This window comes from Linepithema humile, chromosome 4 (genome assembly GCF_040581485.1).
Source record: "Linepithema humile isolate Giens D197 chromosome 4, Lhum_UNIL_v1.0, whole genome shotgun sequence".
Lineage (NCBI taxonomy): Eukaryota > Metazoa > Arthropoda > Insecta > Hymenoptera > Formicidae > Linepithema > Linepithema humile.
This window is the reverse complement of record NC_090131.1, coordinates 8,967,325-8,986,310: the sequence shown is the minus strand read 5'-3', so window position 1 is coordinate 8,986,310 and position 18,986 is coordinate 8,967,325. Positions and strand designations below refer to the sequence as shown.

Sequence of the window (18,986 nt, the reverse complement as noted above, 5' to 3'; positions counted from 1 at the left end):
AATCAGATAATTAAATTTAAATAATTTATATTATAAAATTTAAAATTTTATTTATATGAACTCTACATCCTAAGTAATATAATAAAAGGACGATTTTTATTCATTTGGACATTTATCTGTCCGATTTCTGAACAATTAGTTCAATATCTGAATTCCCTGTGTTGGAGTCGTATCAGAAAAATTAAACTGATAAAAATAATTACTATATCTTTAATCTTACTAGCCACTCTTTCCAAGTTTTATATAATTATCATGACTAAAACTTAAATGCGAGATAGATTTTGCAACGCACGTCGCATAGCGGTAAATGAACGAACTAGCGATTACCGAATATTGCTTTTGTAATGTTTTTGGAATGTTACTATCACATTCTCATGAAATATTACAATTACATGTTCCAATAATGTCTCAATAATATTACATTGTAACTTCCAAAATTGTAACATTGCTGCAACGTAATTGTAATGTTCTGTGTTGGATGAAAAGTGAGAAACCTTAAAAATACTACTTTCAGAGACATCACTGAAATCTCGAGCTGCAGCGAAATTCAGGGACCTTCTGACACTTGGAAATGATTTTCACACAAATCATTTCAAGTCTCTGACAAGCGAGAAACTTTAAAAATACAACTTTTAGAGACTTCACTGAAATCCCGAATTTTAGCGAAATGCAGGGACTTTCTGACACTTGGAAATAATTTTTACACAAATCGCTAATAATCCCTCAATTACAGTGAAAAAGTCTCTGAATCTTACTGAAAATTCCTGAAATATGTTTTCAGACATTTTCATACTTTCAAAAAAATTTTTTCACCAGGGAAGAGACTTAATAAGAATAAAAATACAATTAATAAAACAAATTCGGCTTTCAGTTCCGGTGCGATATTAGGTGACACATGGAGATAGATAGCGTTTTCGATTATACAGGATTTGAACGACCCAAGATTGGTTAATGACGTCATTGCAACCTCTCCACCAATGAAAGACTTGCATTTATAGTAAAATAGTGATTGATCAACCCTAGATCGTTCAAACTCCGTTTATTCGAAAACGCTAAGAGAGTGTTTTTTCGATTCACATAAGTAGCGAGAGGAGTGCTGGAGGAAAAGTGAGAGTGAGTGAAGGAGAGAGAGGAGGAGCGAAAAAGTGAGAATATAAGGAATATAGGGCTGGGCTGGGAAGAAGGGGAAAAGGGCAAGGGAAAAGACGGTGAGAAAAGACAGGCATAGAGTACAGGATACAGAGAGGGACTAACAATAAGTAGGCAGAGAACAAGCGGAACATAGAGGGGTATAGGTGCTGACTGATCGGAGCGATATAGCGGGATGGAAACAAAGTTGGAAATGTGGAAGTTAAATGTGGAAGTTAAATGTGGAAGCATAGAGGAAATGTGGAAAAGGAAAAGGACAGAGTCGAGGGAAGGAGAGGAAGAGGAAGGAAGGAGCATATTTTGTAAAAACAAAAAAACACCAAGATTGCCAGAAAAAGGGAAGAAAGAGGAGGAAGAGGAGGGAATAAGGGGAAGGAAGAGAGATGATGAAATGTTGAAGAAATGGAAAGAGGAGATAGAGGGGATGATGAAGAAGGTGATGAAAGCAAGGTTAAAAAAATGGAAAGAAAAAATAAAAGAAATGAAGAAGAAGATGAAAGAGGGAATAGGAAACATGAGAAAAAAGATAAGGGAAATTAGAGAAAGAGAGGGAAGGTGAATAGAGGAGAGAAAATAAATAAAAAAGTACATCAAGGGGCTGAAAAGAATAGTTAGTAGAGAAGGTAGAAAAAAAAGGAGAAAAAAGGAGGGAAAAAGGCGGAAGGGAAGGGAAAGCTGAAGATGGAGAGATAGAACAGAGAATGAAAAAGATAGAGAGAAAAATGGAAAAGAAAAAAAGAAGGAGAGAAAAATGAACCTATTAATAAAAGGAGCAAAGGTGAAAGAAGGGAAAAAAAAAGAAGCAGTGGAGGAAATAATGAGGGCTATAGTAGTGGAGGTGGAAATGGAAGAGATATGGAAGTTTGCAGGGGATAGAGAGAAAGGAAGAAAGATTGTGGGGGTAGAGATAGAAAATTAGGAGAAAAAAAGGGAGGTGTGAGAAAAGAAAAAGAGTCTGAAGAGTAGAAAAAAGAAGATAGTAAAAGATTGGACGTGGAAGGAGAGGAGGATGAAATGAAAATTGGAAGAGATGACTAGGAAAGAGGAAAGGAAAGGAAAAAAGGTATGGATAGAATATGGAAAATTAAGGATAAATGGACAGTGGTAGAGGTAAGATAAAGAGGAGGAAGAAGTGCTAAAGAATGGAAGAAATAACATAAAATATGAAGGACGAGGGGAAGGAGAAGTAGAAAAGGAAGGGAACACAGGATAGGAGAGGGAAGGGAAAAGAATGGAAAGGCAAAGGAGAAAAAAGAGGATAAGAGGGATTGAAAAATAGGGTTCTGGAATGTGGCGGGATTGGGAAATAAAGATAGAGAGTTTTGAAAAGGTTTAAAGAGAGGGACGTAATAGTGTTATTAGAAACATGGATGGATAAAAAAGGGTAAAGGGGAGTGAAGAAAAAGTTACCGAGGGATTTCGAGTGGGGGGTGCAATGAGCGGAGAGGAAGAATAAAAGAGGAATGGTGATGGGGGGAATGATAATGGGGATAAGAAGAGAACTGATAGAAAAAGGAAGGAAGATAGAAACGGATAAGGGAGGAATGATGGTAGGAAGGGTAAAAAGGGGAAGTCAAAAATGGAGAATAGTAGGGGTATATGTGAATAAGAATATAGAGAAAAGGTTGCAGAATATAGAGTAGTCGGTAGGGGAGAAAAAAGATGGGGTAAGTACAATAATTGGGGGGGGGGGAATTTAATGCGAGAACAGGAAAGGAAGGATGGGGAATAGAGATGGAGAAAGAGGGGGAAGAAAGAACGGGATGGGGGATCTTAAACGGGAGTACAGAGAGAGACGAATAGGGGGAACACAGGAGGGAAAGGGAATACAGTTACAGATTATGTGATAAGAGATGAGGAGGTAAGAGAAAAGGTGAGATGTTTGAGAGTAGAGGACAGAATTGATTCTGATCATCAACCGATGGAGGTGCGGGTGAAGGGAAAAGAGCAAGGAGGAAAGAAAGGTGGGAGAATGAGGGGGGGTAGGATTCAGAGAGGGGTCTGGAATGAAGAAGGGTATAGTAAGTTTAAACAAAAGATGGGGGGAATAAAATTAGGGAAGAAAGGGTTAAAAAAGAAATAGGAAGAGATGGAGAGGTTGATGAAAGAAGCAATAAAAAAAGCTGAGATAAAGTTGGGTGATAAGGGAGAGAGGAAAAGGGGATGGTGGAACGGAGAATGTGAGAAAAGGAAGAGAGAAGTTAGAAGGGATTTAAAAGAATGGAGGAGAAAGAGGGGAGAAGGGAGGGGATACAAAAGAAAAGAAAGAGTATAGGGAACTATGTAAAAGAAAGAAGAGAGAGGAAAATGAAAAGTGGGAAAAGAAAGTAATGAAGGTGAGGAGGGAAAATGATGTATGGGAAATAATAAATAGAGAGAGGAGAATAAAGATAAGGATAAATGAGAGAATAGGTATGGTGAAATGAAAGGAATATTTTATGAGATTAGTAAGAGGAGTAGAAAATAGAGTAGTTAAAAAAATGGAGAAGAGGAAAAGGGTGGAGGGAAAGGAGAAAGAGGAAGAGATTAGCAGAAAAAAAATAAAAAAGGCGATAAAGATGTTGAAGGATGGGAAGGCGATGGGGATAGACAGATCTCAGAAGAAGCATGGAGGTATGGAGAGGAAGAGGTAGAAGAATGGGTATAGAAGTTTTGCAATAGGGTGTGGAGAGGGGAGGGATGGCCGGAAAGTTGGAAGGAGGGAATGATAGTGCCGATTGTGAAGAAGGAAGAGGGAAAAAAGGTGGAGTACAGAGGGGTGATGCTGATGTCAACGAGTTATAAAATCTACGCAATAACGTTGGCGGAGAAATTGAGGAAGGAGGTGGAGAAACAAGGGATAGTTACACAGAACCAGACAGGATTCAGGAAGAGGATGGGGACGATGGATAATAGCTACGTTCTCAATTATTTAGTGAACAGACATTTAGAAAAGAGAAAAGGAAAAATGGTGGTTATGTTCGTAGATTTAAAAGCAGTGTTTGACTCGGTGGATAGAGGGGTATTAATGAAAGCAACAAGGGAAAGGAGGATAAGGGAGGAGCTGATAGAAAGAATGGGAGAGGTGATAAGAGAAACAAGAAGCAGGGTAAGGGTAGGAAAGGAAGTAGGAGAGAATTTTTTGACGGCAAGAGGAGTGAGACAGGGGTACCTGTTAAGTCCTTTATTATTTAATGTGTTAATAGCAGATTTAGAGGAGGAAATGAGAAAGGTGAGATGAGAAGGGGTAAAATTAAGGGAATAAAGAATTTACACATTAGCGTACGCGGATGATATGTTTCTGGTGGCGGAAAATGAAGAGGAGATGAGGAGTATGATGGAGAGAATGGAAAGATACTTACAAGGAAACCTTCACAAGTGTCTCCCCCCCCCCCCCCGGATTTGATTTTCCTTTAAATATGTTGTAAAACATACAATTTGAGGAGACACGTATTTTTTTATAGCGGCCCTAACTCAAATTTAAATGGTGAAACACCTCTTTGAAAAAGAATGGGTTTTTTCTTTGTGTGTAAATATCGCGAAAACCGTAAGAGATATCAAAAAATTTCAAATAGAAGTTATATAGCTGGTAATGGACTTTATAACTGTGTAGTTGGATTTTCAAAAAATGTAATTTTTTTTAATTTACTCCCACCTTTTGTTATTATTTTTTCGAATTTCAAAATTTTTGTAATGACAAAAGTTGTAGCATTTTTTACGCTGAATTTAACCATATATGATTTTATTATGTTCCGAAATCGCATCTTTCAAAAATGAGTCATCAGTATCACATTATATGCGTCGCGCTGCATGACGCATCGTTTATATCGCACTTGTGTTGCGCAATAGTCACAAAATAAATATAAGAATGACATGTTATCACATATTTAAGGAAGAAAAGTTAACTAAAATTCTTGCTAAAGCTATACATATTAAATTTAGTCACACTCGTTATAGATGTTACAATAATGATATTCTATAAAAAAATGTTTTAAACATAATGATTTTTCGCACCAAGAACATTGTATTACAGCTATATCATTGCTATCTTCAATGTCACATGTGCTTGATGTTTGTTCAAAATTAAATTCTACTGGATTTTTAAATGTTTTTGGTCTTTTATTCGTATATCCACTTTTAAACCATGAATATTTAAATAAATTTTGATATCGAGGAGATGATAACTGATTGTGTATTAGAGATTGCGATTTTATAATATTATTTCGCTTATGTAAATTTATATCATAATCCAATAATAGAACAGTATCCGAAAATCTTCTTGCAAAGTTTTTCCAGATTCTAAGCCCGTAAACATCCAACAGCTGTATTTTTCCCGTAGTTCCTTTCGGTATTATCATAGTAGTAACTTGTTTTTTCATTGGTGTTAAATTAGTAACAATAGCTGGACATTACCCGCTCTATGAATCTATAAGAAGAACACTATCGCGGCCTACATTAGGAAAAGAAACTTCTTTCAACCATTTTTTAAAAAAATCTATAAAATAGAAAAAAAAATGTGAATAATAATTATAATTATAATAATATTTTTATTAAGATTAAAATATATTATAAGATATAAAAAGCTAAAATTTATTTCATACCTGATGTCATTTTACCGAATTTTGAAGCAGTTACAATAACATTTGGTACTTTGAATAGGTTTTCTTGTACTCTAGGCCTAAAAGTACCACTATGTTCTTGTAACACGATAAACAAAGGTGACAGTAATTTTCCATCACAAGAAATTGTTGGTTGAATAGTGTACGAATGTGTGGTTGATGATACTGACTGAACCACACGGTCTATTGTCTTCACTCCTTGGTCAGACAGTGATCTTCCAGAGTAGATTTCTAATTGAAATCTACTTTGATCTGTATTATACATTTTCAGATCCAAATCATTCAATGAGAGATTTTACTACTGTTACAAAATTTTCGGCTTCTCTTTGTACATATATTATGAGAATCTTCTAACGTTTTTCTTGTAATGAAATTTGTTATTTTTTTGGACACAATTTGATGAGACTTTTTAAATCGTAATATCCAACTAGGGAATGCTTGAAATGTAGGATCTAAATCTCCTATTTCTCTTTGAGCTTCCAAGGCCCATCTTCTTATATCAACATCCTAACCTAACGATGCGTCATGCGACGTGATATAATGTGATACTGATAACTCATTTTTGAAAGATGCAATTTTGGAACATAATAAAATCATATATGGTTGAATTTAGCGTAAAAAATATTACAACTTATGTCATTACAAAAATTTTAAGATTCAAAAAAATAATAACAAGAGGTAGGGGTAAATTTAAAAAAATTACATTTTTTGAAAATCCAACTACACAGTTATAAAATCCATTACAAACCATGTAACTTCTATTTGAAACATTTTTTTATATCTCCTACGGTTTTCGCAATATTTACACACAAAGAAAAAACCCGTTCTTTTTCAAAGGGGTGTTTCACCCCTTAAATTTGAGTTAGGGCCACTATAAAAAAATACGTGTATCTTCAAATTGTATGTTTTACAACAATTTCAAAGAGAATCAAATCGAGGGGAGGGAGACACACTTGTAAAGGTTCCCTTGTTAGAGAGAAAGAAATTAGAGTTGAACGCGGAAAAAACAAAGATCATGAGATTTAGAAAGGGAGGAGGAAGGGTGGGAAAAAGGATTTAGAGATGGAAAGAAAAGATAATAGAGGAGGTAAAAAAGTTCAAATATTTGAGGTACATGATACAAAGAAACGGAGAGCAAAGGGCGCAGGTTAGGGATAAGATAAAAAGAGCGGCGGCGTTAATGGATCTAGTATGGGGAATAGGGAAAAGAAGATTCGGAAGGGATTGGGGTAGAAGATTATGGATATTTGACAGATTAGTATAAACAGTGTTGGAATATGGGGCAGAGATATGGAGATGGGACGAAAGGGAGGCAATGGAAAGATTGGAGGAAAGATACTTGAGATGAATATTGGGAGTGGAGACAAGGACGCCAGGGTATTTGGTGAGGGAGAAAATACAAAGAGAAAAACTAAGAGGAAAAGCGGGGAGGAAGGCATGGAGCTTTGAGAAAAGATTAGAAGAAGGAAAAGGAAGTGAATTGGCGAGAGAGTGTAGGGAAGAAATGAGGGAAAGATTTAAGGAAGGAAGGGCTTTCAGAGTGGGAGAGGGGAAGAAAGAATTTTTTTTAGGACAGGGAGATGAAGATTGAAGAGGTAGAAAGAAAGAGAGAAGAGGGAGGGGCATGGTTTAGGGAGTTAGAGAGGAAGGATGGGGAGAAACAGAGAAAGGAAAGATGGAAAAGAATAAAGGAATCGAGGTTTTGTAGATGGTATAAGGAGATAGAAAGGGAAGGCATACCAAAATATTTAAAATTGGGGATAGAAAGAAAGCAGCTGGAGAAGAGTTGCGAGATTTAGATTGGGGAACAAGATAAGGGAGAGAAGATACTGGGAGGTGGAGGAGAAAAGTTGCAGATTGTGTGGAGGAGAAAGAAAGACGTGGGAGCACGTGTGAGAAGAGTGTAGGGAATGGAAAGAGGGAGGAGAGTGCTGGCAAGAGGCGGTAGGATGGGTATTAGGAGAAGAGGAAGAAGGAAAAAAGTGGATGAGGGAGATAGGGAAGGAAAGAATGGGGAGGAAAAAAGAGGGAAAGAGGGAAAGAGAAGGGGGAAGGAGAGAGAGGGAGAAAAGGGCAGGGAGAGAAAAAAAAGGCGGAGAGAGAGAGAGAGAGAGAGAGATAAGGTAAGAGAAGAAAGGGTAGAAACTTGACAAAAGAAGCAATGGAAACAGAAATTGCAATAGAGGCGTTTGTGTGTGTGTATAATTAGGGGCGGAGAGGGGTGAGCACTTGAGGCTCACGCTCCTACTCTAGAGTCGATTAGAAATAAATTAGAATAAGTTAGGTTAGGTTAAGCATTAATGTTAAGGAGAAACGAGCTGTGTAAATAACTGTAACCCTAAGGGGAACAATAAAGATTACTACTAATAAAACTAATTCTTTACATAAAAAGGAGAATAATAGTGAAAATGACACTATGACAAATAATGCATTTATAATTGAATCTAAAACGTGCATAGAAATTTAGAATTATAATCAAAAAAATATTTGGATATTTGATAGTGGTGCGTCTAAGCATATGTCACATTGTAGAAAATGGTTTCTATCTTTTTCTTTATATCAAGAAGATCAACTCGTATTGGAAAATGAAATATTATGCGATATTAAAGGAAACGGGACAATATTGATAAAAAGATTGATTAATAACAAGTGGATAGAAGGCAGACTTAAAAATACACTCACCCGCAAAAAAAACGGGCCACCAAACTTTAGCACAATTTTTTAACATCTTTGAATAGCGATAACTCAGCAAAAATCATTGTATTGGAATGAAAAAAATCGCAAATTAAAGCTTGAACATTCCTCTTAACAACCAAAAAAAATCCAAAATTGAGTTATACAAAATGTTTTACAAAATGGCGGACGTTAAAGATAAACTTTCAGAAATAAAAAAAAAATTTTTTTGTTTAAATTATTGCATTGCTCAAAGGAGTCCACTGCCGGGTACAAAAATATATGCATTTTTAAGCTCATTTATTTCCTAACCAATCCATATTTAAAAAAATTTTTTACGACCTTTTTTGATAAAGTTACACCGTTTTGAAAAAAATGTTACAAAATAGACAATCTTTTTTTGTAAAATCTGCAACAAATTCAGAAACAAATTATCGTGTAAAACATTTTAAAAAGGAAATTAAAGTGTAAACATTAAATTTTAAAAGTTTTTTATTTTTTGATGCACGTGGAACTAGAGAGTCGGAGTTAAATCTTGTGTGAGTGCGTGCGTGTACATATGCATGCATGTGTTCTGCTCTTGGCATTACTCAAGATCAACGACGTGGACGTGGCAGGAATCTGATTCCGCGCGCGCAAATGTGTGTGTGTGTGTGTGTGTGTGTGTGTGTGTGTGTGTGTGTGTGTGTGTGTGTGTGTGTGTGTGTGTGTGTGATCTGATACCCCTTCCCTTCAAAAAGTGCTGACTTAGCGTAATCTCATACCCCCTCTTTCCTTCTTCCCCCGCACCCCCCTCATTGCCCTATGGATTAAAATCCCCCTAGCTATACTACTATTGTTTAATGGTTTTTAGTGTTTCAGGTCTGGGGAATAATTTTACAGCTTTTAATTTCTGTTACGTTCTGATATAAAGATTTTGCACTCGGCGATCGATATGAACGGGCCTAATCGCGCGAGCCGAACGGCTTATTAGGACGGGTCAGCGACAGGGAGAGTCGTGTTACTCTGTCGATAAGTCGTACAACCTGTGCGACTGTTGCAGAATGTAATGACATTGTCGCAAAATTGAGCTGGAGTATTCCAACACGAGGAATAAAAACAATACGGATTCCCTAAACTTTTCTACAGAGTGAACGTAGAACGTATAAACTAACGATCTGATCGTTATTTATCATCTATAGATACCGTCTCTCACCAATGTTCACTTTGTAGAAAAGTTCAGGGAATCCGTATTGTTTTTATTCCTCGTGTTGGAATACTCCAGCTCAATTTCGCGACAATGTCATTACATTCTGCAACAGTCGCACAGGTTGTAGTGCTGATTAATGATGGAAGAAGTCAACGTTATGTTGCAAATTTTTTAAACGTCCCTTGTACAACTGTACAGCGAGCATACAACAGGTACGTGGCAACTGGTACTTATAATCGGAGACCTGGATCTGATCATCAGATGTACCACGACACAAAATGACCATTATATTGTTATGTCAGCACTAAAAAATCGTCATATAACATTAGTCGAAATAAAAAACAATTTGCAACAAATTGGAGTGGAGGTGAGCAATGATACTGTTTGGTGAAGACTTGCAGAGGAAAATCTTCAATGTCGAAGACCAGTTTTAATGCCAGCTTTAAAACATCGGCATCACAAAGTTCGACTAAATTTTTGCAATAGAATATCAAAACTGGGATATGCAAGATTGAAGTCGTGTGTTATTTACGGACGAATCAAGATTTTGTCTTAGAGTGCCCGATGAGCGTCAACGAGTATATCATCGTTCTGGAGAACGGTTTGCTCCATGCGCCATGAAAATAAGAGAGAATTTTAATGATGGATCCATTATGGTTTGGGCCGAATAGCCGCAGACGCTCATACAGACCTCCACTTTTTTGAGCGTAATATAGATTCCCATGTTTATATTGAAGATATTATCATTCCGTACATTGTGCCCTACAAGGAATTTATTGGAGACAACTTTTATTGATGCAGGATAATGCGAGACCACACGTCGCACGAATAGTGACCAATTTTTTAAATGAAATAAACATTGAACGAATGGTGTGGTCTGCTATGAGTCCGGATATGAATCCTATAAAGCATTTATTGAACATACTGAAACGCAGAGTTCAAAAACATAATGCTCAAACGTTAGCAGCACTCCGCAACGCTTTGCAAGAGAAATGGAATAATTTAAGACAGAAAGAAATAACTAATTTGATTAACAATATGGCCCAACGAATACAAGAATTGCGAAATGCGAGGGTAGGCAATATGCATTACTAAACACACACATTTGCGCGCGCGGAATCAGATTCCTGCCACGTCCACGCCGTTGATTTTGAGTAATGCCAAGAGCAGAACACATGCATGCATATTTTTTTTTGGTTGTTAAGAGAAATGTTCAAGCTTTAATTTGCAATTTTTTTCATCCCAATACGATGATTTTTGCTGAGTTATTGCTATTCAAAGATGTTAAAAAATTGTGCTAAAGTTTGGTGGCCCGTTTTTTTTTTTTTGACAAATAAGAATTTTTTATCAGTCGGAAAAAGTATGCAAGATTATATTTAAAGAAAGTAATGTAGAAATTATGAACAATAATCAAATAGCAGCAGTTGGTATTCATCAAAAAACAATTTATTAGGTTTATAACGTGAAACCCGCCTTTTTTCGAAAAATTTAAGCCTTTATTTAAGAAACAAATGAAAAAAATACATCAATCAAAGTATTGGCCATCGTTAGATATGACTTCTTCCCATCTTTCTGGCAATAAGCGGATTTCACGGCGAAAGAACGACTTATCTTTAGAGGCTATTCAATCACAGACCCATTTTTCGACGCTTTCATAAGAGTTGAAGTGTTCCTTAGCAAGTGCGTGTGCCCTCGACCGAAACAAGTGGTAGTCGGAAGGGGCACAGTCTGGTGAATAAGCCGCATGGGGTAGCACTTCCCAGCGAAGTGCTTCCAATGTTTCCTTGACAGCCTTAGTGACGTGAGGTCAAGCACTGTCATAAAGCAAGATCAGCTTATGCTGTCTTGTCTCATATTCTGGTCGTTTTTCGCGCAATGCTTGGCTCAAACGAATTATTTGTTGTTGGTAGAGATCCTCTGTGACTGTCTGACCAGGTTTCAGTATCTCATAATATACCACACCTTTCTGGTCCCACCAAAGCATAGTCTTACAGAGTCCCTACAGAGCATAGTCTTCTTACCATGAATATTGCGTTTTAGCGTCGATGTCGATGGTTGGCCTGGGTCGCAAATGGTTTTTCGGCGTTTGGGGTTATCGAAATAGATCCACTTTTCATCGCCAGTCACAATTCGATGCAAAAACCCCTTTCTTTTTTGCCTGGCAAGCAGCATTTCGGAGATAGTTTTTCGCCTTTCGATGTCACTTTTTTTCAGTTTATATGGCACTCATTTTCCTTCCTTGTATGGCTTCTAAACGCTTGGAAATGGCTGCTTGAGTAACATCCAATGTTTCTGCAAGTTGATTTTGTGTTTGACATGGATCTTCATCCACCAATGCTTGCAGTTCTGTATCTTCGAATTTTTTTTGCTGTCCTGGACGTTCTTTATCATTCGTGTCAAAATCACAAAGTTTGAATCGTCGAAACCATTCCTTGCAAGTTGTTTCCGATACAGCAAGTTCCTTATAAGCTTCAACAAGCATTCGATGAGATTCAGCAGCAGTTTTCTTCAAATTGAAACAGAAAAGCAAAGTTTTGCGCAAATGATGCTTATTTGGTTGAAATTCAGACATTTTTTTTGCAGTAAAAAACTATGTTGTTGTCACAAACTTTTATATATTGAATATTGTTGACAGATGTCAAAACTATAAATGATGCCTTGTTCATCCATTACAGTTGACGATTGTCAAAGTTACAGCTATTTATCGCTAGACAGCGGGTTTCAAGTTATAGACCTAATATATAGATTACTGTTTGAAGTAATAATTTCAGAAAAAGAAAGTACTCTTGTTACATCAAGTCTAAAAACGTGGCATGAGAGATTAGGGCACATTAATATAACTGCAATTAAAGATACAGTAAACAAGAGTTTAATGAATGGGATCAAGTTAAACAATAACAATAATTTCTTTTATGACTCTTGTCAAATGGGCAAATCTCATCAATTATCATTTAAGAAAAACAATTCAATTAAAGATTTTAAAGTTGAAGATTGTTTTCATGCAGGTATTTGTGGACCGATACCTGAAAAATCTTTGGGAGGTTCTCGATATTTTTTAAATATTGAAGACTATGTATCTGGTTATAGACATGTATATTTTTTGAAACAGAAATCAGAAATAGAAGAACAGTTCTGGAAAAGTTTAAAGAATTTGAAGCTTTAGTGCATAATAAGTTTGGTCATTCAGTAAAAGTTTAAGATTGGATAATGGAAAAGAATTTATAAACAAGTCAATGAAGAAGTTTTTGTCTTCAAAAGGTATTATTTTAGAAACTTCAGCGCTTTATACACCTGTATAAAATGGTTATGCAGAAAGAAATAATAAAACAATTGTAGAATCTGCTCGTACAACGCTGCATCCATCAAAATTATCTAGATTTTTATGGGCTGAAGCAATTAATACAGCTGTGTATTTGTTGAATAGGTTATCATGCACACATCAACCAAATACAACATTATTTGAAAGCTAGATGGAAAGAAGACCGAATTTAGAACATGTAAGAATTTTTGATGCTGATGCATACGTACACATACCAAAGATTCATCATGACAAATTAGATCCAAAGACAAAAAGAAAATGTTTTTAGTGGGATATCAAAATGATTCAACTAATTATAGACTTTATAATTTAGAAACAAAAAAAAATAGTAATTTCTAGAGATGTAATTTTTAATGAAACTAAGAACTCAAGGTTATCAACTTCCACAGAAATATAGAAATTATTTATGGTAAATATTCACATAAGGTCAGCACCTTCAAAAGTCAATGACCTTGACATATGCTGTCAAGAATATATCCCCGAGTAACAATCAAAACGTTTTAGCTGTTGCTCGTTGTTTATTAAAAAGTTATTAACAAAAAAAGTTTATTGAATACATCATCGTTTTCCAGATTCCACATGATTTTACAACTTTCCACGCAAAGCGAGATTCAATCCAAATCTATATGTATAGTTTTTTTGATAGTAAAGCCCCCGTAGAGGGGGAGGAGGCGGAACACACTGCCTCTATGCATACACTTTCCACGTGAAGCGAGATTTTACATGGGTTTGCGACTTTCCACACGAGGTTTTTAACTTTCAGTTGCAAACCCATGTGGAACCTCGCTTCGCGTGGAAAGTGTATGCGTGGAAGCAGTGTGTTCCGCCCCCCCCCCCCCTACAGGGGGCTCCACCATAAAAAAACTATACACATAGGGTCTGGATTGAATCTCGCTTTGCGTAGAAATTCGTAAACCCATGTGGAATCTCGCTTTGCGTGAAAAGTGTACGATAATGTATTCAATAAATGTTTTTTTAATAACTTTTTAATAAACAGCGAGCGATGACTAAAATCTTTTGATTATTACTCGGGGATTTGTTCTTGACAACATATGTTAAGGTCATTGACTTTTGAAGGTGCTAACCTTATGTGAATATTTACCTTATTTTTTCATTAAAAGATAATGTAAATGAAGAAAATATTGAAAATAATCAAAAAATAATAAATGAAGAAAATAATTATCAAGAGGGAGCCAATCCTAAATATATTCCAGAAAGAATTGATTATTCTGAAGATGAAGAAGATTTTCATGAAGCACCTCTTTTAGAAAAGCACCTAATCAAAATAAGTATTTATTTCGAAACAGAAGCGGAATTCAAAAGCCGACAAGATATCAATTAAATATTACAGAAATCAAAGAGCCATTAAATTATGAAGAGACAATATCATCAAATAATAGTGAAGAATGAAAAGAAGCCATAAAAGAAGAACTTATGTCACACGATGAAAATAAAACATGGACTCTAGTTGAAAAACTACTTGAAAAGAAAATAATAACTTCAACTTGAATTTTCAAGATTAAAGATATCGATATACAGAATAAAGCACGTTTTAAAGCAAGGTTATATGCACGAGGATTTACACAACAAAAAGGAATAGACTACTGTGACGTGAACTAGCCTCGGAATCACGCCAGATCCGAGGGAGCACGCCCAATGGAAATTGGTAACCCGCGGTACTCCACGTAATTCGGGAGTTAGGTAACTTGCACGGTATCGGCAATAAATGCACGATTCGGTAATTCGCGGTATCGGCAATAAATGCTTGATTCGGTAATCCGGACGGTAACAGCGGTAACAACGGTAGCTCAAAAAAGTCGATATCAGAAAATGGGCGCCAGGTGCGTGTAATCGAGTGAGTTCCAGTTGCGCACAAAATAAATCGGACACAGCAAGTTGAATGAATCGAACACAGTGTCAATCGGACACAATAGAAAACGGACACAAGATGATTGCAATCGGACACATAACATATGTAATCGCACCGCGGTAACAGTAACTTCAATTATTTTCTTAATATGTCTGGCCGCTCCTTGCTCAGTATATGGCAGAGAGGCGTAGTTCTTTGATTTCTATTGGAGATTTTGGAGAGGAGATGTCGTCAGAAAAACACCACGTTTAACATTAAAAGTTAATAACACTTATTATTAAAGAATCATGAATTAACACTGCAGAACAAGCTTCAAAATCTCTTTAAGAGAGACAGTATCGCACGCAAATCAAAATACAATATTCGCCAAACAATACGTCACAGAAAACAGTACTCAAACTGATATTATTTCGGAAAACGATAACCAAGAACGATACTTCCAAAAACGGTACTCTAGACGGTACTCAAAAACGACCCTCGAGAAACGGTACTCGAAGACAACAATCGAAATGGTACTCAAAACGATATATGGAAACAATATGCAAAAACGGCAATCGGCAACAGCACGCAAAACGATACTTGGAAGCGGCAATCAAAGCGGAATTCAAAAAAGACACTCAGAAAACGATACGCAAAACGATAGCCAAAAACGTTACTCACAACGATACTCAGACGCGATAATCGGAACGCAAAACGACACTTAGAAACGGCAATCGAAACGATACGCAAAACAATATTTAGAAGAACGTTACGATAAACGATACGGTAATAAATTTGCCAGATACGTTCCAGTCTCCTCCCAAAACTACGACCTCCGAGAATCCGCCAAGAAACGACGCTCCAAGACAGACCCCAAAACGGTAACACCGAAAGACACGGAGACAGAGGGAGTCCTGCCAGAGACGTTCCAATTTCTTTGAAGGCGTAAATCCGGAATCTCGCCCAGAGACGTTCCAATGCAAAATCCGCACTAACGGTAACACACGAATTTTGATAGCTGACAAAAAGGTAATCTCAACGGTAATTTCGATACAGGCACTCAAGTTTCCGCGACGAGTTGATCGTTACACCACAAGGCCGAATTCAAACTCTCGCTGCGAGACGGCACTGCACTCCACGCAAATTCCGCGACACAAATTCTCTATCAAACGGTATCTTCCCAACACAACGTCCACGGTAACTGATAACTTTGATAAGACGGAGACAGTAACTGATAACTCCTATAAGATGGAGACGGCAACGATATAATTCCTTCTCAGATTACGAGCGTTCGGACTGTCGACGGCACAGCGTCTCGAAGAGGGCTACGGTAACCGGTAACCGGGGCCAGCTAACCTCCAGCTCCAATACTCACGGGAAGCGGTATCGGTACTTTCTATTTCGACAATTAAGAACAATCGCGGCATTTTAGCGGTAACTGAATTTGCCGGAGGCGTTAGCTTTGGCCAGTATTACTAAATTATAGCTACCCTGGGTGATGGTTTTACAGAGACGATACGGCTACGCTCGTCGGGACCCTCTTCTGGAGCTGCTCCTTCCCGGTTGCTGGCTCGTCGAACAGTGATCTCTCTGAGGTCCCCCTGGCCTATATCAAATCTCCGCGCATCGGTCAGCGCACTCTGTTTATAATTTTTCTTGAGTCGCCTGTCGATCGCAAACAGCTCCGACCTCGTTAATTGTTTATCCTGTTCCTCGTGCTCGCCAACAGCCGATAATTTGAAATGATGAATTTCTCTTAGTTTGATTTCCTCCGGTTCGATCCGCCCGGCTGGCCAGGCCAAGGCTACACCGACGGTCTGTTTGGACTCTCGGTGATGGCGGCAACGTCCTCCGGCATCCGGTCGCACTACCGTGCTCCCTCTATCTGATCCTTGTCGGGACTTCCCCGTAACCTCGGTCCTGTAAGGTTGGAGGATCGGTAACTGCTATTATGACTATACTCAACGCGAGACTCGATACATGACCTTGGTTTCGTGTGTTTTTCGGGCTTCCTCTCACTGTCGCGAGGTCATCTTCCGAAATCCCACGGCGTTCGCTTCTTCTTGACGTTAATTACATGACGCAATAAAATGGCCATACACCCTAGCGCTAAAATTCTAAGCTTGTCGGTATATTATAATAATTTAAATGAGAACGCAAGACCCGTTGAAGTGGGAGAAATCGCTCCCTCTTCGACCGAGGGGACGCAACTCCAAATTCCGCCCCCTTTGGCCGGGCTACTGCCCTTGTGACAGGCGCGACGGAAAGCGTCACGTCACACTACAAAGAAACTTTTTCACCAGTTGTGCGATATGATTCGGTAAGGATGTTGCTGGCTTTAGCTGCTCAAGAAGAGATTAGAGATTGGACAGATGTGAAATGCGCTTTTCTGTATAGACGAAGAAATTTATATGGAAACTCCAAAGGATATAGAAGCAAAACCTGGTATAGTATGCAAACTTAATAAATCTCTCTATGGATTAAAACAAATTCTTTCGTTGTTGGAATAAATGTTTCGATTTTTTTCTTAAAAAATATAATATTGTTCAAAGTAATGCAGAAACTTATGTATATATAGAAAGTTTTAACAATGAAGTGTTATATTTAGCCATTTATGTTGATGATGGTTTAATTTTGTCAAGTCCTAAAGAAACTTTAAATAATTTTCTTTTGCAATTAAAAACAAGTTTTAAAATTGCTATTGGTAATTCAAAAATGTTTGTAGGATTACAAATAGAGAGGTATTCAGGTCAAATCTTATTCATCAATTATTACACGGGATAGACCATTTTATTCAATACACGCAAATATCTCGGAAAGGAAAAGTTCTTTTCAAAAAAATGTTTCAAATAAAAGTTTTATGGCTTCGAGGGGGACATAAGATTGTGTCATTGATTTGACTTTGGATAGTTGTTTGAAGATGTCGCATGAAGGTCACCTTCAATTTCTTAAATAGAAACCCCTATTTTTGATTACGTATTCTTATAGCTGACTTCGAGAGCTTTTCAAAACACTATAATAAAGTTCCTTTTCATTGAGTATTTTCCGAGTTATAGCGGCTTGAAAGTTGCAGTAGAGTGAGGGAGAAAGAAACGCGTTGAGCCCGGGAGCGCCTCATTCTCTTTTTCTCTAACTCTATCATAACTTTCAAGCCTTATAACTCGGAAAATATTCAATAAAAAGGAACTTTATTATAGTGTTTTGGAAAGCTCTTGAGATAAGCTACAAAAATGTGTAATCAAAAATGGGGATTTCTATTTAAGAAATTGAAGATGATCTTCATGTGATCTTCAAACGACTATCCTGGGTCAAACCAATGAAACCATTTTATGTCCCCCTCGAAGTTACAAAACTTTTGTCCAAAACATTTTTTTTTTAAACTTTTCCTTTTCGAGATATTCGCGTGTATTGAATAAAATGTGTATTAAATAAAATCTACCCTGTATATTGAATCAATTTTAAAAAGATTTAAAGAATTTGTAATCAGTGTTTCGAAAACGCCTTAATCTCAGCTACAAGATTATGCTATAAAAAATGAGGATGTCCATATTGTTCATTTAAGAAATTGAAGGACCTTCACGTAACCTTCAAACGACTATTAAAACTCAAACTAATGGCACTATCTTATGTGTCCCTCGAAACTACAAAACTTTTATACAAAACATTTTTTAATGAAAGCCTTGGTTTTCGAGAAATCTTAATGGGCCATTTAAAATGGGTTACCCTATATATTTTACCTATAATATTTTTTTACATAGAATGATAAAAGAAATGATTGGTAATACTAATTTTTATTATTAAAATTGTAAAATTGTAATACTAATTTTTATTATTAAAATTGTAAAATAGCTATATTGACCCAGAGCCAGGTGTTAGATGCTCAAAAAAAAAAATAATAATTAACCAAATTATTAATTCATACGTTTCGGCACATTTATTTCGGCCATCTTCAGTGATAACATAATAGAAAGCAAACAATCGTTACATGAAAGACAATAAAAACAAATATGCTCCGCAAGGCCAACGCATATCGGTTAAAGAATTTGAACGCTCATTATAACATAAGATAAAATAGCAATCAATTTAATACTGCGACGCGAAGTCGTCGTATAACAATTGCAGGTTTCGCACATATTTATGTATGTCAACAGGTTTCAAAATTAAAAAAGGAAAAGAGCTCTTACTTGAAATGTCCACGTTATAAATAAT

At 36.8% G+C, this 18,986-nt stretch overlaps 2 protein-coding genes and 1 pseudogene across 10 annotated transcripts in view; all 3 read right to left on the bottom strand.

The window, feature by feature from the left end:
- The window catches only part of Alk (Anaplastic lymphoma kinase), a 233,657-nt gene that overhangs the window by 97,686 nt on the left and 116,985 nt on the right, over window positions 1–18,986 (bottom strand). The gene's annotated exons all lie outside the window — the stretch shown is intronic.
- Window positions 5,067–5,639, bottom strand: LOC136999249 (uncharacterized; the record flags this gene model as incomplete). Its single annotated transcript, XM_067352825.1, is given in 1 exon segment — window positions 5,067–5,639. A coding segment is annotated over 1 exon segment (573 nt), but the record flags the coding sequence as incomplete, so codon positions are not given.
- Window positions 5,638–11,593, bottom strand: LOC136999248 (uncharacterized; annotated as a pseudogene).